The 17,733-nt window shown below is 38.4% G+C and overlaps 4 protein-coding genes across 19 annotated transcripts in view; all 4 read right to left on the bottom strand.

The window, feature by feature from the left end:
• Window positions 1–17,733, bottom strand: part of ttn.2 (titin, tandem duplicate 2) — a 373,025-nt gene that overhangs the window by 242,267 nt on the left and 113,025 nt on the right. For 15 of the 16 annotated variants that reach the window (XM_067987638.1, XM_067987650.1, XM_067987644.1 and 12 more), the window contains 2 exons: window positions 14,584–14,871; window positions 14,042–14,320 (listed from right to left, as the gene is read on the bottom strand). The exons of the other annotated variant lie outside the window; for it this stretch is intronic. In XM_067987638.1, the coding sequence (XP_067843739.1) occupies window positions 14,042–14,320; window positions 14,584–14,871 (567 nt within the window). The remainder of the gene's footprint in view (window positions 1–14,041; window positions 14,321–14,583; window positions 14,872–17,733) is intronic. 16 annotated transcript variants of the gene reach the window in all.
• LOC137323426 (titin-like) lies at window positions 1,289–5,400 on the bottom strand. The gene is made up of 7 exons (XM_067986899.1): window positions 5,223–5,400; window positions 4,742–5,020; window positions 3,569–3,847; window positions 2,714–2,878; window positions 2,186–2,464; window positions 1,627–1,908; window positions 1,289–1,362 (listed from the first exon to the last, which is right to left on the bottom strand). Exons 1-7 carry the CDS (start codon window positions 5,398–5,400, stop codon window positions 1,289–1,291), a joined length of 1,536 nt encoding a protein of 511 aa, XP_067843000.1.
• On the bottom strand, window positions 10,800–11,980 carry LOC137323427 (roundabout homolog 3-like). Its single transcript, XM_067986900.1, has 3 exons — window positions 11,937–11,980; window positions 11,387–11,736; window positions 10,800–11,137 (listed from the first exon to the last, which is right to left on the bottom strand). The coding sequence occupies exons 1-3, from the start codon at window positions 11,978–11,980 to the stop codon at window positions 10,833–10,835; spliced, it is 699 nt and encodes a 232-aa protein (XP_067843001.1). The 3' UTR covers window positions 10,800–10,832.
• LOC137323428 (CAVP-target protein-like) lies at window positions 12,286–13,170 on the bottom strand. The gene is made up of 2 exons (XM_067986901.1): window positions 12,713–13,170; window positions 12,286–12,569 (listed from the first exon to the last, which is right to left on the bottom strand). Exons 1-2 carry the CDS (start codon window positions 13,044–13,046, stop codon window positions 12,286–12,288), a joined length of 618 nt encoding a protein of 205 aa, XP_067843002.1. The 5' UTR covers window positions 13,047–13,170.

The following is a 17,733-nucleotide window of genomic DNA, read 5'->3' on the forward strand; positions in this document are numbered from 1 at the left end:
TTCAAGACATTCAATAACACCTAACAGGAAGATGACAACAAAGCAGATACCACACAACATCCAGGTAAAATCACTTACTAGAACTGGATTGTAACTGACCTTTCAAATTGACTGTAGAACTGCAGGAACAACATCCCACATCATTTTTTACTGTACACTTGTATTCACCAACATCTGAGCTATCAGACTTTAGAATGCAAAGACTGGCTAAAGAATTCTCAGAGACCATTTTGCATTTTTTACTGCGTCGAATTTGTTTATTGTCCTTATACCACATAACGTCAAAGGGACCTGAACCGGCCACCTCACATTCAAGTGTGAAATCACTGGTTTTTACTACCTCAACTTGCTCAAGCTTCTTCGTAAATGTGGGAGGTTCTAAAGAGTAAACACATTAACATGGTTTACAAATCACAGCCACTAAATTCAATTTCTGCACAGTGTCTCCCAACAATAATCATTAACACCAAAAAATATTTCCGTGATCTTTAATTGAATGTGTGATGGCTAATCATGGACGACAAACCAACACACAGATGTTTTCTCCTCCAGCTTATTATTTAATGCACATCAGTCAAATACTTCAACAAATACCATTCACATTTTTTCTTTTATACATAGCTACAATTTTCAATGGCATTATCAGCCCTCAACGTTAATAATTTAGCCTAGATGCACGTGACTTTAGCATGTAAAAAAGGAGGAATTTTAATTCCCCTGATCAGCAGGAACAAAGAGGGGGAGCAGTTAAAACGGAGCGTCTCCATTTGCCGCTCTGTTCCCGTCACTTCCCTATTTTAGCACCGCTGGTTTTGGCGGCGGATGTGGCGACCACTGGACTGCATCAGGAGCTGCACTAATAAATGCAAATCGGGGTCCCATAACGTACATGGAACGCAAGTGGCATTTTAACGTTCTCCTGAGCGAGATGGGCGGCACGGCTGCCCCGACAGGTAAAGTTGTCAGGGAGTCAGCGAGGGTACATTAAGAATGCATCCATAATGGGACCAGGAAGAGCACGAGAGCTACTCCGGACCCCACAGAGATATTCTGGGCCTCTATTGCTCTGGGCTTCCCCCCTCCTCAGTAATGAGACCCTCACAACACAGCACCACCAACCCCCACCCCACTCCCAGACTTACCTTGCTGCCGGCAGCCTTCTAGGTGCCAGAGCTTGGTCTTCAATCATTCCCCCCCCCCCCCCCCCCCCCGCTGCCAGCCATCCCCCCAGCCAGCCAGCTGCCACTTTCGCTCGAAACAGATGAGCAGCTGAAAAGCGGCATTTAAATTAGGCCAAGCAGTTAATATCTGCCGGAGCCTCTGATGAAGACTCCTGCATGGCCTGGTCCTGCCAGCTTCCCACTGGAAATTAAAATCAGTCCTTAGGAGTCAACTTAAAAATGTACGAGTAAAATGTTTACATTATGTTTCATAAATCAATTTGAGAGAAGGAGCTGGTGGCAAGTGAATAATAATTGTTATTAGCCAATTATAAAACAGCTATAAAACCAGGCTGATGAAGTCAAGGCTCCCAAATATTCTATAATTAAGCACAAGACACTTGCAACATTTTCGGAAAGACCCATTAGCTTCTGATGGAAAATTTAACTTGGAATTTTTACACACCTTTAACTGTAACTTTAATATCGCAAGATTCACTGCCAGCTTCATTTTGTGCTTTACAGGAATAATTCCCACTGTTATCCAGGCTTATATCAGCAATCTCAAAGATTGCCACAGAATCAACAAATGACATTCTGTATTTTTCACTGGCTCTAATTTCACGATTATTGCTGAACCAAGTGATTTTGATTTCAGGTGTGCCAGTTACTTTGCACTCAAAATTTGCTGTCTCTCCTTTTTTAAATATTGCCGTAAGATCTAACTTCTTAATGAAATATGGAGGTTCTAGAGAAGAAAATGTAGTAAATTTAAATATAAATGCAAAAGTCTGAAACAAACCCATACAACATAAAAAGGAACAATGAAATGCATGCAACATATAAAGGAATTAAGGAAGACAACACACCACACAATAGCAACATCAAAAATAAGAAATAAGAGATAAGTATGTAACAATCCAAAGAAAAATAACTTTACAGACATGTAAACTTTTGAAACTGGAACACATCAGAATTTTAACTATGTTCCACAATGGTTTAAAAAGTGAACCTAAAATGCACACCTTTGATAAATAGTCTTGTCGTACAAGTGGCGCTGCCAACCTTGTTGCTGACTTCACAAGTATAGTCACCCATGTCAGAAACTTTAGCTGAAAACAACTCTAGTAAACTTGTTGAACCTTCACTTAAAATGAAACAATCAGCTCCAGACATCAGTTCCCTGCCATCCTTCAGCCATTTTATAGATAGTGGAGCAGTTCCTTTCACAACACTTCTAAACTGCACTGCGGAACCAGGTAGACTTTCCTGGGCTACGGGTTTTTCTATAAAACTTGGTGGCTCTAAAAGTCAGGTGAAAAAAAAATAGAATTGGATCCCTGTAGGACTTAATTTACAATGTGTAAGATATCAACAAAAATAAAATGGCAGAGCTAAAATTAGAACTTACTATAAATTGCATAACAAATTTTAAACACTATGTAGTGATCCTTTTTAGGGCAACAAGCAAAAATCAGAAACTGCTGAATAAGTGCAAATTATATGCAAAAGCTATAGTAGGAACTGAAACAAAGCAAGCTCATCTTTCAAACCTGTTATATTTAAGATACCACTGCATTCATCCATTCCTGCTGAATTGGTTGCTTTGCAAATATAAGTTCCATGATCTGAAATCTCCAGTTGATTAACTTCCAAAGTTGTTTTGCTATCTTGACATAATACTTTGTATTTTTCACTAGTTGTTATTATTTTGTAATCTTTAAACCATGAAAAGCTCATTGGAAGAGAACCAGAAACTTTGCATTCCATATGTATGAAAGATCCTAAAATACTGTCCATTTTCCGTAATTTTCTTGTAAACAATGGGGGAATTATTTGATCTGTCCAAGATAAAGTGACAAAAGCACAGCCAATCAACTTAAACAGCAAATATTTGCAAGTGCTTTAAATGAATCAAATCCACTGTGATTGTTTACAATAAGACTTAATGATTTCAAAAGTGGAATTTTCATATTTATTAGGATGTTCTTTCTGAGACCATTCAAAACAAAACTTATTTTAAAACTCTCAACACAGCTAATCTGCCGACTCTCATCATTACAACAAACAACTTGCATTTATATAGCAACGCGCGTCACAGGTGCGTAATCAAACAAAATCTGACATTGAGCCACGTAAGGAGATATTAAGACTGGTGACATAGGTTTTAAGGAGCGTCTTAAAGGAGGAGAGAGAGGGAGAGAGATGGGAGTTTTAGGGAGGGAATTCCAGAGCTTAGGGCCTAGGCTGCTGAAGGCACGACTGCCAATAATGAACATCATAACAATAAGAGACTTTATATATGTTTATGGTTGATGTGATCAGGATTTCTTTATTTGCAAGCAAAATTTTCAAATGACACTGGATATTTAAATTAGTCAAATTCTAAATGCAAATAAAACACTAACCTAGTACTGTCAATGAAGCTTTACAACTGCTGGTTCCAAATTGATTCTTGACCTCAAAAGTGTATTCAGCACTATCATCATTGGAAACAGAAGGAATCTTTAGGCTGACCACATTATTCTCAAAGCTGATTTTGTGTTTTCTGCTAGGTACCATTTCATTTCCATCCTTAAAACATTTAATTTTTAGTTCTGGTGTACCAGTTACAGTACATTCCAGATTTGCTGCATTTCCTGCGGTCACACTGAGTGACTGTGCTTGTTCTGTGATTTTTGCTGGTTCTATGAGAAAAAAAAATCTCTTCAATATATCAAAAGCAAAATACTGCGGATGCTGGAAATCTGAAATAAAAACAGAAATTGCTGGAAAAGCTCAGCAAGTGAGGCAGCGTCTGTGGAGGAAGAAACAAAGTCAATGTTTCAGGTCGAAGACCTTTCATCAGAATTGGAAGATGTTAAAGTTTTTGAGCAGGTACAGAGCCAGGGAAAGGGGAGGAAAGGACAAAAGGGAAGGTCTGTGATAGGGTAGTGGGCAAGAGTGATTAAATGTCAAAAGGGATGATGGTGCGAGGCAAGGAAGGTGGTAATGGGACAGGTTCAGAAACAAAAGATTGGTCAAGAGTAGCTGTAAATGGCAACAGCAGAACCATTACCAGCAGTTGCTGTCTGAAAAAATGGAAGCAGTGGTTATGAACTGAAGTTATTGAAATCAATGTTGAGTCCAGAAGGTTGTAAAATGCCTAATCGAAAGATGAGGTGCTGTTCCTCGAGCTTACATTGAGCTTCATTGGAACAGTGTAAGAGGCCGAGGACAGAGAGGTCAGTGTGGGAGCGGGGCGGGGAATTAAAATGCCAAGCGACCGGCAGGTCAGGGTCACGCTTGTGGACAGAATGGAGATGTTCAGGAAAGCACAACCAATCTGTGTTTGGTCTCCCCAATGTAGAGGAGACCACATTGTGAGCAGAGAATACAGTATACTAAATTGAAAGAAGTACAAGTAAATCGCTGTTTCAACTGGAAGGATTGTCTGGGGACCTGGACGATGGTACATCTGCAATATATTACTGGTATGAATCTCATTTTAGTTGATACATGATATAGAATATGAACCCACTTGTAACTAGCAAAAACTTTGGAGTGGAGAGTACTAATAAGCTAACAAATATCCTACTGACCTGCTACCGACAATGTGGCAACACACTTCTCAGTTCCTGCATCATTCTTGACCTGACACGTATATTTCCCAGCATGATTTTCTCCAACAGCATTTATTTGAAGAGTAGCAATATTATTCTCAAAAGACAATGTAATATTACCATCTTCTTGGATATCATCTTTATCTTTCATCCAAGTTACATACATAGGCTTTGAGCCTCTCAATAGACTTTGGAATACAATAGAATTCCCTGACAATGTTGTTATATTTTCAATCTTCTTTATAAATCCTGGGGGTTCTAGTTTAAAACAAATGATAATATGAATATTTGAACATTTTTCATAGCTCTTCATTATGGTTCTTAAAATGCTTTAATGTAAAAGGTAGAAGGCTTCCACATATAGCTTGGCAATGCATTCTCTAATGGAGAACATAGATAACAAAAATGGCACTATAAATAGTGGAAGAAAAATAGGTTCTGACCGCACACTATAACTGACCTTTCAAACTGACTATAGAAGTGCAGGTACAACTCCCCACATCATTTTTTACAGTGCACTTGTATTCGCCAACATCTGATACATCAGAGTTTAGAATGCAAATGATAGCTAAAGAATTCTCAGAGATCATTTTGTATTTTTTGCTGCGTCGAATTTGTTTATTGTCCTTATACCACATAACGTCAAAGGGACCTGTGCCAGCCACCTCACATTCAAGAGTGATATCACTGGTTTTAACTATCTCAGCAGATTGAAGTTTCCTTCTAAAACTGGGAGGTTCTATAAAGTAATCACAATAAAGAAATCCAAATCAACCAAAAAGCAGAAACTAACAGTATCCCTCCTCAAGAAACTAACATATATATTTTGTTACCAAATTAAAGAAGACATTATTACAGACCTTTAACTTCAACTTCACTGCTGCAGCTGTCACTACCAGCTTCATTCCGTGCTTCACAGATGTAGCATGAACTGTCATCCAAAATAACATCAATAATCTCAAGAACTGCCACGGAACTATCAAATGACATCATACACTTGTCACTGGCTATAATTTCATGGCTGTTTTTGTACCAAGTAATTCTGATTTCAGGTGTGCCAGTTACAATGCACTCAAAACGTGCTGAGACTCCTTTCTTTAGTATTGTTGAAGAATCTAGCTTTTTAATGAAACGAGGAGGTTCTAGAAGCCAAAATATTACAAACTTCAATATACGTTTAAAGGATAATCAAAAGCAATTCAAACTAATATTTAGATATAAATAATTGGCTACATAACATTTACAGACTAAATTTATAATTTTTTTAAAAACTTAGTTTAAAACTCAAATAGAGCTCTGTGTATGGTAAAGTAAACTGCATTTCCTTTTTCATATGCTATCGGGTTCCGTAATTGCTGCCTCCACCAAAATAGTTCTTCCTTCCATAGGAGGGGTGGGGCATTGTCGGCTGTGAAAGTCCTCAAAATTGACATCATTATAAGTTTACGATCAGATGATACCAATCAATTTTAGTGAGACTGTTGGTTTTGCCAATTCTTCTTTGAATGGAGACAGAATTCTCCACCACTACATGATGCTCCACCAAGCAGTTAATGATAAATCATCGAGTCTAACTGTGAGACCAGACTTGAATGCCAGACGATTATCACTGCCCCCTCTCCCTGGTTGGGAGTGTGAAGTTCTACCACTAGAGTTCACCAACCATCAAATAAACAAATTGTTGTTTCCAAACTTTTAAAATAGCAAAGCAGAGAAAACAGTTTTATATAAAATAGAACTGCAGCAAAAATACAGAAATGCACACCTTTAACAAACAATTTTGCAGAACAGGCATCTGTGCCAACATCGTTGCTAACTTGGCAGGTGTAACTACCCGCATCAGATACTTTGGATGAAAACAGCTCTAACAAATATGTTGAGCCTTCATTCCACATAGAATATGTCACACCAGGCATCAATTCCCTGTTCTCTTTGAACCATTTTGTAGACAGTGGTGTGGTCCCTTTCACAACACTCCTAAACTGCACTGTAGAACCAAGTATAACATCCTGGGACATTATTTTGGCTGAAAAGCTTGGGGGCTCTAAAATTCACACAAAAAGAAAACATTTAATGAGCTCAGATGTATATACAAGTTAGAAGAGCTGATCAGAGTAAAGACAACTTTATGAATAACACATGCTAACATATCCATTAAAAACCTAAGAACACTTAAGAAAATGAAGATAGAGATGGCCTATCAGTTTTGGTTACTTCACTATCGCAGCAAAAACAAATAGAAACTGTTTGGCTAAGAAAACAAGTATTTGTTTATAGTACTGAAGAGAAAGAAATATAGCAAAGCAATGTTTCAAACCTTTTACACTTAAGACAGCACTGCATTCATCCCTTCCTGCTGAATTTGCTGCTTTGCATGTGTAAATTCCACCGTCTGAAAAGTCTAACTCATTGACCTCTAAAGACACCATGTTGTCTTGAAATGACATCTTGTATTTGTTACTAGCTGATATTTCTCTGTCATCTTTATACCAAGAAATGCTCATTGGAATGGAACCAGAAAGTTTGCATTCCATTCGTACCAAAGATCCTAAAGTACTGCCCATTTCCTTTAGTTTTCTTGTAAACAATGGAGCAATTATTTGTTCTGTCCAATATAAAGAAAAAAATCACAATACATCAATAAAAGTATTATAACTTTGTGATAAACTTTGGTTTTAAAATAAATGCTTGATGAAATCAAAGCCATCGACACTAATTAATCACTGACCTATCACTGTCAAAGAAACATGGCAGCTGTTGGCTCCAAACTCATTCTGGACCTTAAAAGTATAGTCACCACTGTCAGCCATTTCAACAGAAAGAATTTTTAGACTGGCCACCTTATTCACAAAACTCATCTTATATTTTCTATTTGATTCCAGTTGCTTTCCACTTTTGAACCATGCAACATTTAATTCTGGTGTACCAGCTACAGTACATTCCAAAATGGCTGGATTTCCTGCAGTCACTGTGAGTGGCTCAGTTTTCTCTATAATATTCGCAGGTTCTGTGGGAAAAATTAGATATTTTACATCAGGAGAACTATGTAATATTTATGGTAGGATTGTTATTTTAAGAAAATAAATTTGGGGGCATGGACTGCACAACGGGTTTGATATCGCATGGACCTGGGTTCAAATCCAGTCAAGACAGCTGCAATAAAAATCTCATCTACATGCTTGCTGTAAGTGTTCCATGTGAAATTAGTTTGGGCAGTCTCAATATAGCTCCCAATGGGTTTGTGCATAAACTGTCTCTCAGTGGGCATTAAGTTAGAAATCTCATTCAGAGACCTCACAAAATAGATGGGGAGGGAAATGGGAAAATGACACACAGATACAGTGGAAATGCTCTTCTGAGGATGTGCAAGAGGCATATTTTTGGGGCAGAATAGAGGGAGCTATACCCTGCATTTAACTGCCACACCGGAGTGCTTGATCCTGACAATGGTTGCACGACATGGAAAATGTCCCCTTTGTCAGTAATAGCATTCCTCACCTTGATGATCATAAATTAATTTAAAAACATTCAAATAATTTTACTGTGGAAAAGTAAATATTATGAAACAGAGATCAATAATTTGTGGACAATACATATGCTCATTACTTCCTACTAACCCATTACGGTCAACGTGGCAAAACATTTTGCAGTTCCCGCATCATTCTTTGCCTGACAAATATAATTTCCACTGTGATTTTCTTCAACCTTAATAATCTGTAATGTGGCAACATTGTTTTCAAAGGACATTTTTACATTATCATCTTCTTTGACATGTTTGCCATCTTTCTTCCAGTTTGTAGATATAGGAACTGAGCCTTTTACAAGACATTGAAATACAGCAGAATTTCCAGAAAATACTGTTGCATTTTCTATTGTTTGTACGAAGGTTGGTCGCTCTAGTTTAAAGAGAATATACTCTGTTATAATTGACAATTATACAACCAATCTTCAATTATTGCAAATATTGTGCTTCAAGACATTCAATAACACCTAACAGGAAGATGACAACAAAGCAGATACCACACAACATCCAGGTAAAATCACTTACTAGAACTGGATTGTAACTGACCTTTCAAATTGACTGTAGAACTGCAGGAACAACATCCCACATCATTTTTTACTGTACACTTGTATTCACCAACATCTGAGCTATCAGACTTTAGAATGCAAAGACTGGCTAAAGAATTCTCAGAGACCATTTTGTATTTTTTACTGCGTCGAATTTGTTTATTGTCCTTATACCACATAACGTCAAAGGGACCTGAACCGGCCACCTCACATTCAAGTGTGAAATCACTGGTTTTTACTACCTCAACTTGCTCAAGCTTCTTCGTAAATGTGGGAGGTTCTAAAGAGTAAACACATTAACATGGTTTACAAATCGCAGCCACTAAATTCAATTTCTGCACAGTGACTCCCGACTATAATCACTGGCATCAAAAAATATTTCCGTGATCTTTAATTGAATGTGTGATGGCTAATCATGGACGACAAACCAACACACAGATGTTTTCTTCTACAGCTTATTATTTAATGCACATCAGTCAAATACTTTAATAAATACCCTTCACATTTTTTCTTTCATACATAGCTACAATTTTCAATGGCATTATCTGCCCTCAATGTTAATTAATTAGCCGAGGTGCACATGACTTCAGCATATAAAATAAAGGGATGAGGAATTTTAACTCTCCCTTATCAGCAGGAATGAAGAGGGGGTGCAGATAAAATGGAGTGGCTCCATTTCCTGCTCTGTTCCCGCCAATTCCCCATTTTAACACCGTTAGTTTTGGCGGCAGATGAGGCGACCACTGGACTGCGGCAGGATCCGCACTAATAAATGGAAATCGGGGTCGCAATTCGTACATGGGACACATGTGGCATTTTAATGTTCTCCTGTTTCAGCTGTCCGCCAGTTAAAGTTGTAGGGAAGCTAATGAGGCCTTCGTGATCAATTAAAAATCTTTCCTTTGTGGGATCAGGAGGAGCTCAGGTGGTACTCCGGGCCCCGCAAAGAAAGTCTCGGCTTTTCTGCCCCGGGCTTACCCTCTCCCCACCCATGCAACGCTTGCAAAACTTCCCCTCCCAGACTAACCTTACTGCCAGCATCCTTCTCTTGGTGCTAGAGGGCAGCCTACATTCACTCCCCATCACCCTGGCAAGCCAGCTGCTGCTTTCTGCTCGAAATGGACAAGCAATTGAATGGCGGCATTCGAATAGGGCCGAGCAGTTAAAATCTGCCGGGGCCTCCAATGAAGACTCCTGCACAGTCTGGTCCTGCCAGCTTCCCGCCGGTAATTAAAAGTTTAAAATGTACGAGTAAAATGTTTGCATTATGTTTCATAAATCAATTTGAGAGAAGGAGCTGGTGGCAAGTGAATAATAATTGTTATTAGCCAATTATAAAACAGCTATAAAACCAGGCTGATGAAGTCAAGGCTCCCAAATATTCTATAATTAAGCACCAGACACTTGCAACATTTTCGGAAAGACCCATTAGCTTCTGATGGAAAATTTAACTTGGAATTTTTACACACCTTTAACTGTAACTTTAATATCGCAAGATTCACTGCCAGCTTCATTTTGTGCTTTACAGGAATAATTCCCACTGTCATCCAGGCTTATATCAGCAATCTCAAAGATTGCCACAGAATCAACAAATGACATTCTGTATTTTTCACTGGCTCTAATTTCACGATTATTGCTGAACCAAGTGATTTTGATTTCAGGTGTGCCAGTTACTTTGCACTCAAAACTCGCTGTCTCTCCTTTTTTAAATATTGCCGTAAGATCTAACTTCTTAATGAAATATGGAGGTTCTAGAGAAGAAAATGTAGTAAATTTAATTATAAATGCAAAAGTCTGAAACAAACCCATACAACATAAAAAGGAACAATGAAATGCATGCAACATATAAAGGAATTAAGGAAGACAACACACCACACAATAGCAACATCAAAAATAAGAAATAAGAGATAAGTATGTAACAATCCAAAGAAAAATAACTTTACAGACATGTAAACTTTTGAAACTGGAACACATCAGAATTTTAACTATGTTCCACAATGGTTTAAAAAGTGAACCTAAAATGCACACCTTTGATAAATAGTCTTGTCGTACAAGTGGTGCTGCCAACCTTGTTGCTGACTTCACAAGTATAGTCACCCATGTCAGAAACTTTAGCTGAAAACAACTCTAGTAAACTTGTTGAACCTTCACTTAAAATGAAACAATCAGCTCCAGACATCAGTTCCCTGCCATCCTTCAGCCATTTTATAGATAGTGGAGCAGTTCCTTTCACAACACTTCTAAACTGCACTGCGGAACCAGGTAGACTTTCCTGGGCTACGGGTTTTTCTATAAAACTTGGTGGCTCTAAAAGTCAGGTGAAAAAAAAATAGAATTGGATCCCTGTAGGACTTAATTTACAATGTGTAAGATATCAACAAAAATAAAATGGCAGAGCTAAAATTAGAACTTACTATAAATTGCATAACAAATTTTAAACACTATGTAGTGATCCTTTTTAGGGCAACAAGCAAAAATCAGAAACTGCTGAATAAGTGCAAATTATATGCAAAAGCTATAGTAGGAACTGAAACAAAGCAAGCTCATCTTTCAAACCTGTTATATTTAAGATACCACTGCATTCATCCATTCCTGCTGAATTGGTTGCTTTGCAAATATAAGTTCCATGATCTGAAATCTCCAGTTGATTAACTTCCAAAGTTGTTTTGCTATCTTGACATGATACTTTGTATTTTTCACTAGTTGTTATTATTTTGTAATCTTTAAACCATGAAAAGCTCATTGGAAGAGAACCAGAAACTTTGCATTCCATATGTATGAAAGATCCTAAAATACTGTCCATTTTCCGTAATTTTCTTGTAAACAATGGGGGAATTATTTGATCTGTCCAAGATAAAGTGACAAAAGCACAGCCAATCAACTTAAACAGCAAATATTTGCAAGTGCTTTAAATGAATCAAATCCACTGTGATTGTTTACAATAAGACTTAATGATTTCAAAAGTGGAATTTTCATATTTATTAGGATGTTCTTTCTGAGACCATTCAAAACAAAACTTATTTTAAAACTCTCAACACAGCCAATCTGGCTACTCTCATCATTACAACAAACAACCTGCATTTATATAGCGCCTTTAATGTCGAACGTACCAAGGCGATTCACAGGAGCGTTGTCAAATAAAATTGCCATTGAGCCAAATAAGGAGATATTAATACAGGTGACCGAAAGCTTGGTCGAAGAATTAGGATTTTAGGAGGGTCTTAAAGGAGGAGAGAGAGTTAGAGCGGCGGAGTGGTTTAGGGAGGGAATTCCAGAACTTAGGGCCTAGGCTGCTGAAGGCACGGCCACTAATAAGATCAATAATGAATATTATGACAATAAGAACCTTTATATATATTTATGGTTGATGTGATCAGGATTTCTTTATTTGCAAGCAAAATTTTCAAATGACACTGGATATTTAAATTAGTCAAATTCTAAATGCAAATAAAACACTAACCTAATACTGTCAATGAAGCTTTACAGCTGCTGGTTCCAAATTGATTCTTGACCTCAAAAGTGTATTCAGCACTATCATCATTGGAAACAGAAGGAATCTTTAGGCTGACCATATTATTCTCAAAGCTGATTTTGTGTTTTCTGCTAGGTACCATTTCATTTCCATCCTTAAAACATTTAACTTTTAGTTCTGGTGTACCAGTTACAGTACATTCCAGATTTGCTGCATTTCCTGCGGTCACACTGAGTGACTGTGCTTGTTCTGTGATTTTTGCTGGTTCTATGAGAAAAAAAAATCTCTTCAATATACTACGGATATGAATCAATAGTTAGTTGATACATGATAAAGAATATGAACCCACTTGTAACTAGCAAAAACTTTGGAGTGGAGGGTACTATAAAGCTAACCAATATCCTACTGACCTGCTACTGACAAAGTGGCAAAACACTTCTCAGTTCCTGCGTCATTCTTGACCTGACACATATATTTCCCAGCATGATTTTCTTCAACAGCATTTATTTGAAGAGTAGCAATATTATTCTCAAAAGACAATGTAATATTACCATCTTCTTGGATATCATCTTTATCTTTCATCCAAGTTACATACATAGGCTTTGAGCCTCTCAATAGACTTTGGAATACAATAGAATTCCCTGACAATGTTGTTATATTTTCAAGCTTCTTTATAAATCCTGGGGGTTCTAGTTTAAAACAAATGATAATGTGAATATTTGAATATATTTCACAGTTTTTCATTATGGTTCTTAAAACGCTTTAATATTCCACAAATAGCTTAGCAATGCATTCTCTAATGAGGAACACAGATAACTAAAATGGCACTATAAACAGTGGAAGAAAAATAGGTTCTGACAACACTCTATAACTGACCTTTCAAACTGACTGCAGAACTACAGGAACAACTCCCCACATCATTTTTTACTGTGCACTTGTATTCGCCAACATCTGATACATCAGATTTTAGAATGCAAAGACTGGCTAAAGAAGTCTCAGAGATCATTCTGTATTTTTTGCTGCGTCGAATTTGTTTATTGTCCTTATACCACATAACGTCAAAGGGACCTGTACCGGCCACCTCACATTCAAGAGTGATATCACTGGTTTTAACTACCTCAACCGGTTCAAGTTTCTTTATAAATGTGGGAGGTTCTAAAGAGCAAACACAACAATGTGGCTTAGGAAACAATCAAATGCCAAAAGCTAAATCTCTCTTTAAGCATATCTGATATTATTTTACACACCTTTAACCTGGACCACAAAGTTGCAGCTATTACCACCAGCTTCATTTTGCGCTTCACAGGAATAATCCCCACTATCTTCCACAATTACATCAGCAACCTCGAGAACAGCCAATGAGTTTTGAAATGATATGCTGTATTTGTCACTGGTTCTAATATCATGGTTATTTCTGTACCATGTGACTGTGATTTCAGGTGTACCAGTTACTTTGCTCTCAAAATGTGCAAATTCTCCCTGTTTCAGTACTGTTGAAGGAGATGGCTTCTTAACAAAACTTGGAGGTTCTGGGAAAATTAAATGCAATAAACCTGAATACTGCAAGTACAAAGTAAAGTTAGGGCACATGAAGAATAGATTAGTAGACAAGTGACTAAAAGACACCTTCAGATAAATGTTACTCAACTTTGATTTTAAGAAAACTAAGGAAGAAATATAACACTGTTAAAAATGTTGCACAAAAATCATTTCTAATAAGATTTACAAGAAAAGCAAACCTTTGATGAATACTTCTGCAGTACTGGTGATTGAACCAGCTTCATTGCTGAGTTGGCAGTTGTAAACACCAGCGTCAGAAACTTTAGTTGACATTAGCTCAAAGAAGTGTGCTGCTTCTTCATTCCAAATGGAACATCTTGCACCAGGCTTCAATTCCCTATTATCTTTGAACCACTTGACAGACAGTGGAAGAGTTCCTTTCACAACACTCTTAAACTGCAGTGTCGATCCTTGTGCAATTCCTTGGGACATTGGTTTTTCTATAAAGTTCGGTGATTCTATAATTCATTTAAGAAAATGTTTTTTTATTAAGGTCAGATAAAGTAAATATAAAAATAATACTTCTAAAATTAATTACATAACTCTAGCATTTTACTACTGATCACAACATGTTAAAATATTTCAGGAAGTGGAAATACATACAATTTATCTAGGCATTCTACTGTTGCAGAAAAGAAGAAATAGAAAATGTTACAACTGGAAAATCAGCATTTGATGCGTCTTAAAATAGAAGTGGATTGGAGTAAAGAGATCTTCAAACCTTTTAAAGTTAAGAATCCACTGCATTCGCTACTTCCAGCAGTATTTGTTGCTTTGCAAGAGTAATTTCCACCATCTGTGATTTCAAGTTCTTTAATCTCCAAAAATGCTGTATTTTCTTCAAATGATATTTTGTATTTGTCACTAGTTATTATCTCTTTGTTATCTTTATACCAAGAAATGCTGATTGGAAGAGAACCAGATACTTTGCACTCCATGTGCATCAAAGTCCCCAATATGTTATTCATTTTCTTTAAACTTCTTGTAAAGGATGGAGCAATTATTCGATCTGTCCAACACAGAACAACGAAAATAGTTTGTCAGCTAAAATATCAAAGGGGAGATTTAACTCACTCTACTCAGTGGAAACGAGGTGGTAATGTTGTTAAAATGGAGGTGCTGGACTTTCTGCTCCATTCCCACTCCACTATTATTTTTCCCGGGACCTTCTGCTTGGCGGCTGATGGGCACACCGGAAACAAGCAGGAGCCTCATTAATCTATGCAAACTGTGGCCTTATGTACGTCTTATGACATACTTAGGACTTTGATGCAATTTTATGGCCTACCACGCTGGACGTGTGCCTTGCATGCCTCTGCTCAGTAAGACCTGGTGGTACAGCAGAAAAGGCCCAAAAAGCTAAGTGTGAAAATTATTTTTATGGGGCCAGGAGGATCAATGGTGCTTCTCTGGGACTTCACACGAAGAAAGTAGGATGCTGCTGCACTGGGATCCCCCCCTCCACGATTATATCCTCCCCTCCGGTCCTACCTTTCTGCCGGTTAGGTCAGCCTACAGGCCACCTGACATTGCACTAGCCCTGAGCCAGCAAGCTGCAGTAGGACTGAGTGTAATGTATCCAAGTTTGCTGATGATACAAAGCTAGGTGGGAAAGTAAGCTGTGAGGAGGACAAAAAGAGTCTGCAAAGGGATATAGACAGGTTAAGTGAGTGGGCAAGAAGGTGGCAGATGGAGTATAATATGGGGAAATGTGAGGTTATTCACTTTGGTAGAAAGGATAGAAAAACAGAATATGTTTTAAATGGTGAGAAACTATTAAATGTTGGTGTCCAGGGAGACTTGGGTGTCCTGGTACAAGAAACACAAAAAGTTAGCAGGCAGGTTTTTGTGACTGGAAGGTTGTTTCAAGTGGGGTTCCGCAGGGCTCAGTACTAGGTCCCTTGCTTTTGTGGTATATATTAATGATTTGGACTTAAATGTAGGGGGCATTATTAAGATGATACAAAAATTGGCCATGTGGTTGATAGTGAGGAGAAAAGCTGTAGAAGATATCAATGGACTGGTCAGGTGGGTAAAAAAGTAGCAAATGGAATTCAATCTGGAGAATTGTGAGGTAATGCATTTGGGGAGGGCAAACAAGGCAAGGGAATACACAATAAATGGGAGGATACTGAGAGGCGTAGAGGTAGTGAGGGACCTTGGAGTGCATGTCCACAGATCCCTGAAGATAGCAGGACAATTAGGTAAGGTGGTTATGAAGGGATACTTTCCTTTATTAGGCGAGGCACAGAATATAAGAGCAGGGAGATTATGCTAGAACTGTATAAAACACTAGTTAGGCCACAGCTTGAGCACTGCATACAGTTCTAGTCACCACATTACAGGAAGGCTGTAATTGCACTAGAGAGGGTACACTGGAGACTTACGAGGATGTTGCTGGAGTTGGAGAATTTTAGGAATATGAGGGAAGATTGGATAGGCTGGGGTTGTTTTCTTTGGAACAGAGGAGGCTGAGGGGTGATTTAATTGAGGTGTACAAAATTATAAAGGGCCTAGATGAAGTGGATAGGAAGGACCTATTTCCCTTAGCAGAGAGGTCAATAACCAGGGGGCACAGATTTGAAGTGATTGGTAGAAGGATTAGAGGGGAGCTGAGGAAAAAGTTTTTCACCCAGATGGTGGTAGGGGTCTGGAACTCACTGCCTGAAAGGTTGGTAGAGACAGAAACCCTCATCACATTTAAAAAGTACTTGGGTATAGACTTGAAGTGCCATAACCTACAAGGCTATGGACCAATTGCTGGAAAGTGGGATTCGGCTGGGTGGCTCATTTCCAGCCGGCGTTGACATGATGGGCTGAATGGCCTCCTTCTGTGCCGTAAATTTTCTATGATTCTATTATTCTGGGTACAGCAGGCAATTAGGAAATTAAATAGCATGTTGGCCTTTAATGCAAGGGGGTTGGAATATAAGAGTAAGGAAGTCTTACTACAGTTCTACAGGGCTTTGATGAGATCACCCCTGGAGAACTGCGTACAGTTTTGGTCTCCTTATCTAAGGAAGGATATACTTGCCTTGGAGGCGGTGCAACAAATGTTCACTAGATAATTTCCTGGGATGAGAGGGTTATCCTATGAGGAGAGGTTGAGTAGAATGGGCCTATACCCTCTGGAGTTTAGAAGAATGAGAGGTGATTTCATTGAAACATATAAGATTCTGAGGGGGCTTGACAGGGTAGATGCTGAGAGGTGGTTTTCCATGGTTGGAGAGTCTAGAACTAGAGGGTATAGTCGCAGGATAAGGGGTTGGCCATTTAAGACTGAGATGAGGAGGAATTTCTTCACTCAGAGGGTTGTGAATCTTTGGAATTCTCTACCCCAGAGGGCTGTGGATGCTGAGTTGTTGGGCATATTCAAGGCTGAGACAAATAAATTTTTGGACTCTAGTGGAATCAAGGCATATGGGGATCGGGCAGGAAAGTGGAGTTGAGGTTGAAGTTCAGCCATGATCTTACTGAATGGTGGAGCAGGCTCGAGGGGCCGTATGGCCTACTTCTGCTCCTATTTCTTCTGTTCTTATGTTCTTAGGGCACTGGTTTGGGGCCTGCAGCACACTAGCGGCATGAAAATGAGGCCTGGCACTTGAAATGGACTGTGAGGGATTGGGCAGCTGGCCCGCTCACCCAACAACTGGCCACCCGATAGTTAAAATTCACCCTTAAAATTTTGGCATGTTTTCCTTAAAGGCCCTGTAATATTCTACTAGCTGCTCAAGGCATGAAGATAATTATTACACAACCATGAAGGAACTGAAGATGTTACTAAGAAATTGTCTCTAACCAATTGCACACATTTAGAAGATGGTATGATGACATGAAAACACAAATATGATTTCAGAACATTTAAAATATA

The sequence above is a fragment of the Heptranchias perlo genome, chromosome 7 (assembly GCF_035084215.1).
Source record: "Heptranchias perlo isolate sHepPer1 chromosome 7, sHepPer1.hap1, whole genome shotgun sequence".
NCBI classification, from domain to species: domain Eukaryota; kingdom Metazoa; phylum Chordata; class Chondrichthyes; order Hexanchiformes; family Hexanchidae; genus Heptranchias; species Heptranchias perlo.

Excerpts from the sequence above, each read along its gene's own strand:
- LOC137323428 (XM_067986901.1), bottom strand. The coding sequence starts at position 13,046 with ATGAAAAACTGTGAAATATATTCAAATATTCACATTATCATTTGTTTT. Across the intron at positions 12,570-12,712 it reads TGCCACTTTGTCAGTAGCAG|AACCAGCAAAAATCACAGAA; the intron begins GTCAGTAGGATA and ends TTTTTCTCATAG.
- LOC137323427 (XM_067986900.1), bottom strand. The coding sequence starts at position 11,980 with ATGGCAATTTTATTTGACAACGCTCCTGTGAATCGCCTTGGTAC. Across the intron at positions 11,737-11,936 it reads CCTGTGAATCGCCTTGGTAC|CACTTGCAAATATTTGCTGT; the intron begins GTTCGACATTAA and ends ATTCATTTAAAG. Across the intron at positions 11,138-11,386 it reads TGGTATCTTAAATATAACAG|AGCCACCAAGTTTTATAGAA; the intron begins GTTTGAAAGATG and ends CCTGACTTTTAG.
- LOC137323426 (XM_067986899.1), bottom strand. The coding sequence starts at position 5,400 with ATGTGGTATAAGGACAATAAACAAATTCGACGCAGCAAAAAATACAAA. Across the intron at positions 1,909-2,185 it reads GACAAGACTATTTATCAAAG|AACCTCCATATTTCATTAAG; the intron begins GTGTGCATTTTA and ends TTTCTTCTCTAG. Across the intron at positions 1,363-1,626 it reads TATTAAAGTTACAGTTAAAG|TGGGAAGCTGGCAGGACCAG; the intron begins GTGTGTAAAAAT and ends TTTAATTTCCAG.